Source organism: Danio rerio, chromosome 21 (assembly GCF_049306965.1).
Source record: "Danio rerio strain Tuebingen ecotype United States chromosome 21, GRCz12tu, whole genome shotgun sequence".
Taxonomy (NCBI): Eukaryota; Metazoa; Chordata; class Actinopteri; order Cypriniformes; family Danionidae; genus Danio; species Danio rerio.
The window spans coordinates 41,173,386-41,188,598 of NC_133196.1; the positions used below are offsets into that span (position 1 = coordinate 41,173,386).

General features: G+C 37.2%; 1 protein-coding gene across 2 annotated transcripts in view; it reads left to right on the plus strand.

Annotated features, from left to right (window-relative positions):
• amot (angiomotin) overlaps positions 1–15,213 on the plus strand; it is a 74,982-nt gene that overhangs the window by 34,056 nt on the left and 25,713 nt on the right. Inside the window, exons 2-6 of one of the 2 annotated variants that reach the window (XM_005173887.6) lie at positions 987–1,130; positions 2,222–2,282; positions 3,107–4,088; positions 4,626–5,139; positions 5,744–5,888. In XM_005173887.6, the coding sequence (XP_005173944.1) occupies positions 2,222–2,282; positions 3,107–4,088; positions 4,626–5,139; positions 5,744–5,888 (1,702 nt within the window). In that variant the 5' untranslated portion in view covers positions 987–1,130. The remainder of the gene's footprint in view (positions 1–986; positions 1,131–2,221; positions 2,283–3,106; positions 4,089–4,625; positions 5,140–5,743; positions 5,889–15,213) is intronic. The other variant, XM_686779.11, reaches the window with a different exon arrangement.

Below are 15,213 nucleotides of genomic sequence, written 5' to 3' on the forward strand. Positions count from 1 at the left end.
TTTCATATTGATTTTACAATACTACTTTTTACTTTTAAGGTGCTTCATAATCTTGCTCCTCAATATCTCACTAAACCTCTTCATATTTACACCCCTTCTCACACTCTTAGCCAACTATTTCACTTTAATGCCACCTCGCACTCGATTAAATACAATTGGAGCCAGATCTTTTAGCTCCATGGCTCCTCAAGGATGAAACTCCTCTGGACCTAAAGAGCAGCGATAGTCTTCACACTTTTAAATCTCGTCCTAAGACGAGATTTTTTGGCTATCATTGACTATCATATTGACTATTCTGTTACGTTTTATTAATTGTTTTAATTTCTTCTAGTATGGCTGTTAACGCTTGTTGTAAGATGACCTTGGGTGTCCAGAAAGGACATTTACAAATAAAATTAATTAATATTATTTATTATTACCTAAATTGCAAATACATAAAAACTGGCAATAATTTAGAAAGAATCTCTTACTTCTTCCCAGAGCTATATATAAATACACAAAAGCTTTTTTTAAATTAATAATTTCAGAGATATTTTTCAGTGCATAAAGCATTATAATGTCACACACTACATTAAAAGTTACTGAATTTTCTTGTATTTTTAGGCATATCCTAATACCTTACAATGATGCACATTCTTGCATTCCTGTTTGAGTTGAACTGATATATCAGATGCAATTTCTACCCACAAATCCAAAGCCTTTTTTCCTTAAACTCCCTTATATCTGTGTCAGAGTTTCTCACTAATCTCAGTCAGGTAGCCGAGTATTGTATTTTTTTTCACTTAGCAATACAGCTGCAGTATAGTCCCGAGTGTCTGTGAGAGAGTAAAAAAACACAAGGCCATTATTTTTTTCTATTACAATCGGGAAACAAACATGTCCCCTATCTTTCAAATGTAATGTATTTTTTTCTGCAACCCAAAAAAAGCCTGTCTTTGGACCCCACCCCCATTGTTCTAACTCGCCCGAGTGCCTTCCTGTTCTAGAGTGGCTTGGCGTTCAGGACCTCGCCGACCGGCCGTGTGTTTTGGAGCAACTCGAGGAGCTTCTTCAGAGCAGCAACCAGAGTGAATCTCAGGACCATGAGCAGACAGTTGTAACATACGAAAGCAGCTACATCAGCCACACAGGTATGTGAATCGGTCGACATTAATAACGGAAACAAAAGATGACTGGAGAACTGTAGAGGAGCCTAAATGGGTGGGGTGGACATCAGTGGGATGATGCAAACCTCTTGAAGTTGTATGTTAGTGAAGTTTGCGTTTGCTACCTAGTGATTCCCACAACAAAAATGATTTTCTTCGAGTTTGTCTTGTTTCTAGTCCAAGTGTCTTAAATCAAGAAGCATAAGCTAGATAAGTACAAAAAACATATCGTGTTGTTTTCAAAACTAATAAATCATAATTGAGTTTTTCCTAAAAATAAGTAAAATAATCTGCCAGTGGGGTAAGCAATTGAATCTTGTTTTTGCATTTGGAATATGAATTATTTATCTACACCAATGGCAGATTATTTAGCTTGTTTAAAGGAAAAATAAATCTTAATTATAACTTAATATTTCTGAAAACAAAACAACATTTCTTAGTTGTCTAGAAAATCCTTCTTGATTTCAGAATTTTAAGACATTTTGGAATAAAAACAAGACAAAAACTTTTAGTAAGTCAATTATTTTTGCAGTGTAGAACATTTCGAAGACAGTTTTATCACTTAAAGTCCTATGGCATTTTGAGCTTAAAGTGATTAATACAAACAATTATTTTTTTTAATAAAAGTGTTTCTTAGAGTTTTTATAAATCACAAATTGTCTGACAGCATTATTTACCATGTTTGGTGAATGTTGCAGTCTAACAAATGTGTGTAAATACAAGTAACACAAAGCTTTTGACAAATCTGCTTTTTATTTTATGAGTTTGACAGTTATCAGCCATCATTCCATTGCTTTTGAGTTTTTTTTTTTTTGTGACCTTTGCATTTCACGTTCTCATCCTGTTTTGGTTTGTGGCCATCTCTCTCATTGGCTCTGTGGAGGGCTCAGTGAGTGAAAGATTGGAGAATGACAGGAAGTGGAAGTTAAAGTATGAGGGGTCACTATGCAATGCATTTTTCTTCTTTCACTCTCTCTTTGTCTCCAAATTTCTTTGACTTTCCAATTTGGAAAGCAGTTGCACACTGATGGCTCTGTTTTTGACTCACTTTACGTTTATTTATTTATTCACCACAGATGTTTCGGAAAAAAGCCTCGTCCTCCTTGAGAATGCGGGGAATATCAGAAAACAATAGACGTAATAAGTTCCCCTTCATTACATTTTAGATGGTGCAATAACCTCTAAACTACAAATTGTTCAAAGCCAGTAGTAGAAACCATTAACACCATTTAGAGAAGCAGAATGCATATAACAGTCAACTTTTATTTTGCTGTACTAATATAGTTCAAGTGGAATTACACATTACATCCCCATTGGCACTGATGTTATGGAATGGTTTCTACCTAATGGCTTTGTATGCTTTAACAGCTGTCGTTTTTGTTTTAAATTGTTTTGTGTTAAGTGTCTTAATCTTAGTTTAGGTATATCTGGGTTTAGGTTTTGAACTAAGATGCATATGCTTTGGGAAAACAGATGACTGCATGTTAAAGAAGTGGAGCTGTTGTACAGTGATGTTGTATGAACGGTATATGGTAATGGTAACCTGATTTGCATTATGGGTGAACTTCAACACCTTGACACTGGGCTCAATCTTTACAAAGCTGCAAGATACAACTTTATCAATCCCTAATTAGCAAGTTGATGGGAATTAGTAGTGGTTACAGTTACAATTGTCGCATTTAAAATGTAGATTGGTCATAGATTAGCAAGAGAAGTTACTTATTGTTGATTTTTAAAGAATATGGTGCCCAGCTGTCAATGTGTGAAAAGTTTGGGGCAGTTGGGGTCTGAGATTTCAGACATTTCTCTTAGAACATGCAGAATATTTGTCAATCTCTTTCAGCTTATTTTTATTCAGTTTCTGCTTTTTAAACTTTTTTTGGCAACATCATAGTTCAGCCTATGGTCATGGTTGGTGGCTGAGCGTATCATTGATTGTTCATTGATTGTTCATTACACAGGGAGTGTGGATCGTGCCCGAAGCTCCTCCTTCCATGAGGTGGGTAGGTCACGAGATCTGGAAATGAGGGCAGCAGCCTCAGTTTCCGAGGACACATCGGCTAACAACAGCGGTGGGAGTGGACACACGGTTCTGCAGCGGCTCTTGCAGGAACAAATGCGCTATGGCGAGGGTCGAAATTACCTTGCCTTGCAACAACAGCAGCAGCAAGGTCCAGTAAGCGGATACCCAGGGCCTGGCAGCCCAGCAGACGAGCACTCGATGGTCCCACACATTGCGCGACAAGAGCCTCAGGGCCAGGAGTTGCAAGTTGACAGTGGCATGGAGAAGCTCAGCACACGCACTGCAGGAGGAGGCGGTGGTAGCGGAGGCACCGGGTCACTTGGTGGTAGTTGTGTCAGTGGGCAGATGCAGAATCCAGAAGACCTGCCCACTTATGACCAAGCCAAGGTTCAGTCGCAGTACTTCCGTGGCCATCAACCCCAGCAGCCTCAACCACAGATGCCCCCAACAGTGGGTGCTGCTTTTTATGTGACTGGAGTCACCAACTCTAAGGTGCGACCCCCAGAGGGCAGGTCCACGGTGCAGAGAATGAATGGAGGCAAAGTACACCAAGATGATGGGCTCAAGGATCTAAAGCAAGGTCATGTACGTTCTCTCAGCGAAAGACTAATGCAGCTCTCATTGGCCACCAGCGGGGTCAAGGCCCATGCTCCTGTTACCAGTTCACCACTTTCCCCCCAGCTGCCTCCACCAGGACTTCCAGGAGACTACTACAAACCTACTGGGCCTCCACACAGGGGGCCACCTCCAGACTATCCTTTTAAAGGTATGCCCTCTCCACCCAAACAGCAACAGCACCATCAGCCTCAGCACCAGGAGCCTGGACACTTCCACCCAGACCACCGCGGTACAAGCCAACCAGCCAGGACTGACATTCCTCATGTCCGGTACCAGCCACCACCTGAGTACGGCTCTTTTCGGTGAGTGTGCCTTAAAGGCTAAGAAGTGGGCTGAATTTTGGGACTTTATGGGAACTGGTGCGATGCACCTTACAGCGCATATTACATTCCCTGGCATATCAGTTGTTAAAAAACTTCAGGTGATGAGTCTCAAAACAGCCCTTCCCTTAAATGCTGGGACATGTTGTCAGGAAACCTGTTATGGGAAAAGCAAGTTTTGCCTGTTTCCCTGAATTCATTCACTGTAGAGCAAGTGTGTGGCATATAGCAAAAGTATGCATATCAAATTCAAATAATCATCTACAACATGTCACAGCATGACAGTTTGTCCATTATTGTTGTAGAGAACCAGGAATGTTGACCTGTGAAAAATATTTTTGTGAACGGTTGGTATGCAGTACATAGTCGTTTCACAACAGTGACTGAATGTCTTGAAAGAAGCCGTTGGTTATGCAAGTTTAAATTTATTTTGTAGGTCACAAAGTTCTCTAGAATTTGTCTACTACTCTTGCAATCAATCAAGATGTGAGTATAATTCATTATTCTGCTCCTCAATAGGTCAAGTAAGGAGAGTTCAAGCCACTCTCAAAGGTCCGTCCATCACCACAGCCCTTCATCTTCGGTTACGTCTGGAGGCTCTCTCTCCCGTGCTCAGTCTTCCACTCTCAGCAGCATCTTGGCTGCTTCCCATGCGCTTCCACCAATGGGTCATTCGGGAGAGCCACCCTTCCCCATAGGTGCTCGAAGCTCACAGGGGCCTGGTTCTCACCAAGGTGATCCATACGGCCCAGGCCATCCTCCTCATCAACGGAGCCACGTGTTTCCACATGATCATTATGGGTCAGCTCCAAGGGGCCTCCACATGCTCCAGCACCAGTACCACCAACAGGGCCCCCAGCAGCAGCAGCAACAGAGTCCAGCACAACACTACTCACATCCACTCTCCATGCAGGGGGATCCTTATGCCATGCTTGCCCGTGCCCAGCAGATGGTGGATATGCTGTCTGAAGAAAACCGCTTGCTTAAGCAAGAGCTGGAGGTGTGTGGGGAGAAAGTGTCCAAACTACAAAAGGTATGACTGTCTTTGAAGTTTCTCATTACATTACCATTACACAATCAAATATTTAATTGGGGACCCTTGAGTAAGTGAGATAGAGAAAGACATGTTTAATGCTTGCTCAATTTAGGTCATAACCTGTACCACATCCACTTAAATGAAACCATTTCCATGTCAGTGCAAATGTAGGTCAGTTCAGGATAGGTCAGTGTTTTCAACTTTGTTCTTGGAGGCACAGCAACAGAAAACATTTTGGATGTGTTGGGTATCTGATTATTCTGTTTCTGGAGTCCTGTAGATTCTACTTACAAGCTGATGAGTTGAATCAGGTGTGTTTAATAACAAAGATGTTTAAAAGTGTTTGGTGTTTCTATGGAAAAAAGAGTTTATAAATATTATAATAAGCTCTCAGATGACCAAGGATCAACTCTGGCATGATAACCATCTAAACTTTTGATTCAACAAGCTTTGAAAAGATTTTTAGGTGACACATCAAGAGTGACATCAACATCAAGAGTGACACATCAAAAGTGGAAGGCAATGTTGCATGCTATGTTTTAGTTGTACAAAATCTGTTTTGTTGTTTCTGTGAGGCCTCAGCAATGTAATCTCTTTACAGATGGAGACTGAGATCCAGATGGTGTCAGAAGCTTACGAGAACTTGGCTAAATCATCCACAAAGAGGGAAGCTCTTGAGAAGACCATGAGAAATAAGCTGGAGATGGAGGTGCGCAGGGTGCACGACTTCAACAGGGACCTACGAGGTGAGAAACATAGCAATATATCGGAGTATTCTGAAAGTATTAGGAGGAGATTATTATGAAAGGAAGATTCATGAATTGTACTTTACCACTATACTACACCTTTTAGCAGTAAAATTGTCACTGATCTCAAAACATGTTTGTGTTGTTCTTGGCTTAAATTGCTCTACCAATTGTGGTTTTTATCCCCTGAGACCTTTTCTTGTAACATAAATATGAGATCTCAGTGACCCTTCATAGACAGTAATGGCCCAGAGACATTCAAAGCCCAGAAAATTCACCGGAAACATTGCCAAAACATTCAGAGTGACATTCTCAGTGGTTTAACTGTAATCATACAAGGACACTTGTATAAAAACTTTAAATATTACTTCACCTTAAGCTATTTGTTTAAATACCTTTACTCCCACATCAAATCAGTGTGCATGTTTAATACAGGCAGTGCTATGTGTTGCAGTTGGAGTCTGCAGAGCAACTAGGGATGCTCATTTTGGTTAATTTTGCCAACCAGAAACCGCTGCTTGTTAACTGAATATTAACCATTAACTAGTCAGATTAATATCAAATTATTATTTAATTTAAAACAAAATAATTAACGTGTCTATTTTGTTTCTGACACAATAAATATTGCATTTTAAAATACTGATTGATTTTAACATGTGAACATATTATCAACAGAACATTTTCACGCACCTGCAGTGTTTTCGCCAGTATAGAAACAAGAATAAGCTAAATAAAAAGAATAAAACAAATAGGTCTACCTATTTTTCACTTAAATTACAAATTTAGATTACAAAATGAAAACACTGACTGAATCCTTTTTAAAAACCAGCATCGGCTGTTTTTTTTGCCATGTTTTTTCTTCCAAGAAATAAAAATATCAGGCTACCTAAAAGCGCTCTATGGAAATGTGCATTTATATAATGCTCCGCTGTAATTCTTATATCACAAACCACTGTCTACATTTGTAATAGAAGTCATTATTTTAAAGATTATGTCTTGAGCGTCAGGTTTTACCTTAGAGCTTGTTTGCTTTTATATCCTCTCTTACTCACTGTTCATGTGCGTGCGCTGCGTGTAGTAAAAGTCAAGGACAAGGTGCATATGTTGACTTTTTGTGTGTATATATATATATATATATATATATATATATATATATATATATATATATATATATATATATATATATATATATATATATATGTATGTATGTATATATATATGTATGTATATATGTATGTATGTATATATATATGTATGTATATATATATGTATGTATATATATATATGTATATATATATGTATGTATATATATATGTATGTATATATATATATATATATGTATAGGGTTGTAACAATATACCGGTATGACGGTTTACCACGATTTGAACGTGCACGATTATCATACCATGAACAATTGCATATCAACGGTTTTAACCCTTAAAGACCGAGACAGCCGCCCGCGGCTAAAAATAAGTATTGCTCTTAAATGTTTAATAACTTTTGATCCGCTGATCCGATTCATACAATTCAAAGATTGGCATAAAGAAGAGAGTCTCAGCTTTCCAGTGCTGTATCACATAACATTCGCGGACTTTCAGAGGCTCCGGAATCAGTGCGGTTACGTCATCAACATTTGACAACGCTGATTTGACAAAGAAACGCTCGTCACTGTGTCTCCGGACAAATCAGACACGATACATTGATGCATTGTCCCTCCTCCATGCCCAGATTGGTTCAAACTCGCTATATCACAACCAATAAGCATAGGTTTCGCTTTTGTTTGTGGACCAAGCTTTTTGAACAACACGGAATGAGAGATAGGCATACATTTATGCGCGGCTAAATAAAACGCAAAAAAAAAAGTTTTGCATGAAATAATTCTCATACTAAGTACTTTTGCATGCACAGCAGCACAGAAACATGACAAAACAGTGACACAGCAAAGACGAACTGCTGCTCTTGCTGTTTTCAAAAGACACAAATGAAGGTGCAGCTGTTTGTCTGCATTGCAGACAACCATATCCAAATCCATATCGATAGACAACCATATCCATGCTGGCACATAAAACCTAAGGATGTTCCATATTGAATCTAGTTTCGTTATGTAACTATTTATAGTATAGTAAATATTTATATCTATTTTTTACTGAGGATTTGCACCATGTTTATTTGGACTTTATTTGGACTTTGACACATTATTTATTATTTTCTTATTTTTTTATTTGTTCATTGTAAGTGGTGTTGTTTATAGTAACTAAAAAATATATTATTTGGAAAAAGTCAAATTTGCTTCACTGTTCTATTATTTTGTAACATTTGTAACATACCGTATACCGCGAAACCGTCAAACCGTGGTATTGTTTTAGACGATTATCATACCGTGAAAAATTCATACCGTTACAACCCTATATATGTATATATATATGTATGTATATATATATATGTATATATATATATATATATATATATATATATATATATATGTATATATATATATATATATATATATATGTGTATATATATATATATATGTATATATATATATATATATATATATATATGTATATATATATATATATATATATATATATATGTATATATATATATATATATGTATATATATATATATATATGTATATATATATATATATGCCCTAAGTTGCTTTTAGGAGAACATTGTGTGGAATGTGGAAGACATTGGTGTACAATGTCATTTATACAGTTTTTTTGAACCACTGAAGTAAAATTTTTTGGGACTTTGGAAGTCTAAGACCATTGCTATATATGGAGGATGATAGAGCTTTCGGATCTTAATTTGTATTCTGAAGATCAATAAAGGTCTCTGAGGATTGGAACCAATGACTGTAAAAAATATGGACGACAGCCCCTTTTCCCATTGAACGCCTTGAGGGCAAAACGCCTGCTTGACGGGCACAAACTGTCGCAAAAGACTGCTGAAATTGGAGCCTTGACATGCGCAGAAGGACTGTCTGTTGGAGCCAGAGGAGGAGCCGCGAAAATGAGCGGAGTCGAGCTTCCAACCAAACGCTTTATGTAAAATCAACCACGCCCCCCGAACTTCTCAGCATGCGTTTGCGGTCATATCAACACAAATGGATGGAATAACGTTAACAAATATGAAGGTTTTATATATTTAATCGCGCCAGCTCCGGGCCGCAGCGCACATAACCTACTCGCGGCGTCGCGGGCTGATTCCGGCTCGCATGCGGCAGCGCTGGCTCGCTCGGCCGCCGCATCTGGCTTGATTGACTCGGGCTGGAATCGGGCAGTGAGTCCAGGCATCCGGAGTAGGTCCAGCAGAGGTAGTCAGTCTGAGCTCTGAGGGGTAAGTCTCCGGCAGGCGAGAATCTAGCCGAACTGGTCCGAGTGTATTTTGCCATCTGGGTGGTTAGGCGTGTATCAGCAAACTAATAAAGCCCGAAAAAAGCCCTGACCTTAGCGAATAAACAGTGTTCCACCAGGATCATGTATGTCAGAAACTGTAGTTTACTGCTGAACTCATGTTGTCATGGTAAAATAACACAGAAATCGAATAATAACACTTCAGTCTCCTGCTGAAGCTCAGACGCACTGCTTTGAGAAACTGTCAATCACAGCTGTCAATCACGATGACACGCCCAGCATTAAATTACTGCTAAAAACAAACTGTTTACAAAAATGAAGATCTGCACCTATTTCAGCACAATAACCAGTGCCTTAATCCACCAGAACCATCTTTCGGGACATTTTATTGCAAGTGTAATAATTTTTTTTATTTGGGCTCAAGTCTCCTTCATTAACACGGAGGAGGCGGGCTTTATGACTTGTACTGCAGCCAGCCCCCAGGGGGCGATCTAACGGCCGAGACCTTCACTCAAACGCAGGCTTGCGGCACACTTGATTGGAACATGAGGGTGCATAATTTATAACAATTTTTGCTTAAACTAACCCCTTAAAGACTGATCTGAAACACTCAGGATCTGTAAATGGCAACATTGTGGTGGTCCCACCTGGCTCCAACATTCTGCCATTCCCATTCAAAGAGGCTTCTTGTTCTTCTTAAGTTCAAAGCATTTGAATTTTCCTTCAAAGCATTTGAATTTTCCTTTAGCATGTGTATCTCATGGCTCTGTGTAGTATCTATTAGAGTCTAAACCAAAGCAACAGTCTCTCTGCCTCATTTCTCTGTTGCTGTCAGCAGACTCACTCTTCCTGATTGTGGCCACCTCTACGATCATGCCTCGCTGTTGTCTTAAGTCCAGCAGAAAACAGAGAAACCCTGATTTATGGCAGCATGCCCAGACTTTAGGTCCATGGGGAGCTCCCGGAGTTTTATAGAACTTTTTTTCTTCTCTCTCTCTCTTGCATTTCTTTCTTCCACTCCATGTTTTTCATATTTTCTATAGCCCGAAATACTACTTCTGCTATTGTTCAAGACTAGATTTGACTGAAGTAGATTTTCTTACAGTCAATAATTAGTGTTGTTTGCGAAGGCCTTTTTTTTTTGGAGGGGTCAGGGACAACAAGCCCCCAGTCAAAACGTTTTAACTTTGATGCATACCTTGTGCTAATACAAGCTGAGATGTGTCAAGACTTTTTTTTTTGGCAAATTTTTGGCATATATGCATAGCTTAATTTCCTTTTTCTTTTGAATGTGTTTTTATCTAGAAGAGGGTCTTGATACTATTGAGAGGCACAAAGGCACAGTGGGGAAAGGCATTTGATTCTGGAATGCTCGTCTCACAGTCTGGTTGACTTTACACAGGGGGAAATATTGTTTTAACGTTTGGCCCACTTCCTTGATGAACAGTTTGCCATTGCAAAAAAACAGCAACCCCCTTCTATATAATGGTCCTTTTATTTGGGCCAGCTTTTGACTTAACAGCACATTGTGAGTTATGTCAAGAGTGCTCTTTGGGAACTGGGCGCATATAAAATGTTTGTTATATTTTTGTTTTCCAATTTGCTGAGCAACCAGTCCCAGTGGTTTATTATTTGTTTAAAGAGGCCTGGAATATGAGCTACACATTCTAGGGTTTTAGTTTGGTTGGATGGAGAATATTACACGAAGCATCTGTTAAAATAATGCTGCATTTAGGAAATAAGTATTTTTATTTTAGTCTTTGTACTTTGGGAATGCTTGATTAGTGTTAGGTAGGTAATAAGATACCATGTGAACCTTATTGTGAATAATTTTACATAAAAAAGTAATGGAGTACATGCACAAGGACTTTTTCTTTTCAGTTAACCAGTACAAACGCTTCCGGTGAACTGTCTTGCCTTTACAAAATCGCAGCGTTTAGGAGTTTTAGTTTAACTCTGTTTTTATTGAAATATGTTAGTCAGAGAGCCACAGCATCAGATACACAGAATCATTAGACATCAACTGATCCAATGTGGTGGTAGAGTACAATTTTGCTCACGTTTTCTTTCTCTCTGAATAAAATATAGTTACATATTCATGCATTAAGGAAAAAAAACAAAACAAAAAAACAGCAACAACAACAACAACAGTGCCGAGAATATATAAATACAAATACTCAAAGGGTACAGCAGTAGAAAATAAAATAATAATAAAATATATATATAAAAACAAAAAATAAAATAAATAAATAATAAAAAAACACACTCTCCACTCATAACCAAGCCAGGGGTAGGGAAGATAAGTCAGCTATATACTTGCATACAAATACACATACATATATACATGTTTATTTATTTATTATTTTTATTTTTAAAGTGTAAGAGGAATGGTTGCCAGATAGTGTCAAATTTTTCAGTATTACCGCAAACTGTATATCTAATCTTTTCTATTTGCATAGACTGCATCAGATCATGCATCCAATGTATGTAACTGGGTGGGGAAGGATTTTTCCAGTTTAGTGTTATAAGCCTTTTAGCAATTATTAAACAAAAAGCAAGTGCATTTGATTGTGTAGATGACAAAGAAACATTTGTAGGGTTAAGTCCAAATAATGCTACTAGGGGGCATGGCTCAATATCTAAAAGAAAGCATTCAGAAATTGATTTAAAAATTGATGCCCAAAAAGTGCTTAGCGCTGGACAAAGCCAGAAAGTATGAAGAAGAGTGGCTGGAGCTTGTCGACACCGATCACAAGTTGGATCAAAACCAGGGTTAATTTTAGATATTTTTGCCTTAGTCCAATATACTCTATGCAATAATTTGAATTGTATAAGGGAATGACGAGCACAAATAGAAGAGGTTTGTACACGAGACAGAGCCTTGGACCATTCCTCGTCTATGAAAACATGATTGAGATCTGATTCCCAGCTCTGCTTTATTTTTAAAAAGGATGAGGAATCTAACTGTCTAATAAATGAAAAAATTGTTTTATAAATTTTAGAGACTGCACCTTTACAAATTTTTGTATCTAAAACCTGATCGATTTCTTGTTTGGGAGGTGCAAGGGGAAAATGGGAAAAAGTATTTCGTATAAATTCACGTGTCTGAAGATATCGAAAAAAATGAGTTTTGGGAAGGTTAAATTTTTCTGATAGATAAGAAAATGTAACAAATGTATCATCACAAAAAAGGTCATTAATGCTTACAATGCCTTTTCTAAACCATGATGCAAAAGATTGGTCTGAGATAGAGGGCAGGAAAGAAGGGTTTTTATATATGGGAGACAGACTAGACATTGTTTGAAAGCCAAAATGTTTTCTAAATTGTGACCAAATTCGAAGACTATTAAGTACTATAGGGTTAGAGGAATAGTTTGATGTCTTTAATGGTAATGAAGAGCATAGTAACGCATGCAAAGACACTTGGGTGCAAGAATCGCATTCCATTTCAACCCATTCTGGGACCCAGTGGCAGAGTCCGTAGTGTGACTGGCTCCAATATAAAATACTGTGGATGTTAGTCGCCCAATAGTAGACTAAGAAATAAGGAAGTGCAAAACCACCTAACTTTTTGGGTTGTTGAAGAAATGATTTCTGTATTCTTATTGGGCCACCGTTCCAAATAAAATCCGAAATTACTTGATCCAAGGACTTAAAAAATGACTTTCGTATGAAAATTGGAATACTTTGAAAGAGGAAAAGAAATTTAGGGAGAATATTCATTTTTATTGTGTTTATTCTGCCTACAAGAGAAAGTGGGAGAGTTTTCCATTTAGCTAGATCTTGTTTTGTTTTCTCTAATATTGCAACAAAATTATGTTTAAAAAGATCAGTATATTTTCGTGTTATTGTTATTCCTAAATATCGAAAATTTTCTGAGGCTAATTTAAATGGCAATATTGACACTGGAAAGGATTTTGGAGCAGGATTTATAAGAAAAAACTCACTCTTATGCAGATTTAACTTATAACCAGAGACGTCGCTGAACTGTCTCAAAAGTTCGCGTTTAGGAGTTTTAACCAATAATCTTTACTATCTGATGAAAATACAATATAAAGTGGGTGTCAGCCCAGAGAGGAAGCACTGAATTACATTCCATTGTTCTGCTCCATGTCTTTAGTAAGACCTGACTTGTCAAAAAATAGTCAAAAACTTCTAATTTTCTGGATCTGGGATGTTTATTAAACCATTAAGGAAAAACCAAAAAAATAATTATGCCATATAGATTTTTTTTCATGATATTTATTTTGTATCACATTTGATACATCAGGCGTTTGTGCAACTTTTTGCAAAAAAACAATGATTATTTTAATTACAAAAAAAATAAATTTGCCCTTAACTTTTTGACAAAAGAGAACATTTCCGGCAGTTTATCTCTATTTTTTGTTACATTAAGCATTTTACAGTGTTTTATTATTTCACATTGTGGTAGGCGTACTAGTAGTTTCAGGTCTTGTTCAGGCAAAGATGCACTTTTACATTTACACAGTACACAGAAGTGAGAAGTCATTGCTGGTGCAGTGTTTTTATCTCTGTCAGGTTTCTCCATGTTGGAAAATGATCAGGATCATGCCTTCTAACATTAAAAAAGCACACCGCACCGCTTGACCTTTTATGGGGTGCATGTTTATGTACATGCCTAGAACTTTCTCAATTTCTTTGCCATCTGTGTTTATAGACTTGCCATCTTTGAATATATTGTGCAAGTTTATTTGTTCTCCAGTGGCAAACTATTTCAATACTGTACATATACAGAGTCCATAATAATAGATGGCAATTAAAGTGCCATTGAGCAGTTAGGGGAAGTCCTTAGGCCATGCATGATGATGATGGTCATTCAGACAGCTGTGATGAGGAAGACAATCAAGAAAAAAAGTTTCGTCTAGACAAGTAGATGAGGTTCCAACAATACAAACACAGGACACAGTCAGAAAGCAGCTGGTATGAGTCCTCAGCAGATGCAATGAACTCAACAAATGTACCATGATATTGTATTTTTCTTCATCTGTATTCTTTCATTTTTGCATTGCTAGTTCCTGACTGCTTTCTTACTGTGTTCTGTGTTTGTGTAGTTGGGACCTTTACTTCTGTGCTTGTCTAGACTACACTTTCTTCTTGATATTCTTCCTCATCACTGTAGTCTGAATGACCATCATCATGCATGGCCATGCATCCTCATCTTCCCCCTGTCATTTTAATTGCCATAGACTATTATGCTGATGACATTTTCAAGACACTTTAATTTTTCTATCATCTTCCTCTATTCTTTTGACATCTAAAAATACACATAAATTGATCAATATAGTTTATCGATCATAAATTATTGTAAAAATACCCACAATGTATTTTAAAATGGTATTTCAGTCACTATTTAAATTAATTTAATCATCCAAAAACAGTGTGTTTGCATTGTATTAGGCATTATATTGATTACATTACAAAAATGTGATATCATTGTTCGGAAATAAAGCTCCTTTTATAGCTGTTGTATCAAATTTGATACATGATTTTCAACACAATTTATTTGCAACAAAATTAATTAATTATTAAGTAATTATGCTTTGTTTCAATCAAGAAAACCTTTATTTAATAAAATTAGTAACAATATAAATTTTATTCTTACTATAATAACTTGAAATTAGCAAATAGTTTTTAGCCAAAAAGCATCAGAGTATTTCAATGAAAGTAGCCATTTTGAAAAGGTAAAAAAAGCCATTCCACGGCCAGCAGTGTCATGACAATCCACAAGGGGGGAGAATACAAGTATGACATCATATACAACAGGTTTTTAAACAAAGTATTGATCAGGTTGATATTATATAGGTCTTAGAAACTCGTGTATCAAATATGATACGTGCGGCTTTAATATGGAAATGTATGCATTTTCATTGGAGTTTATGTACTTGTCTGCTGCTCTTGATACCGTTTGCTTTTAAACTTGCATCTTTTACCTTGCTCTATG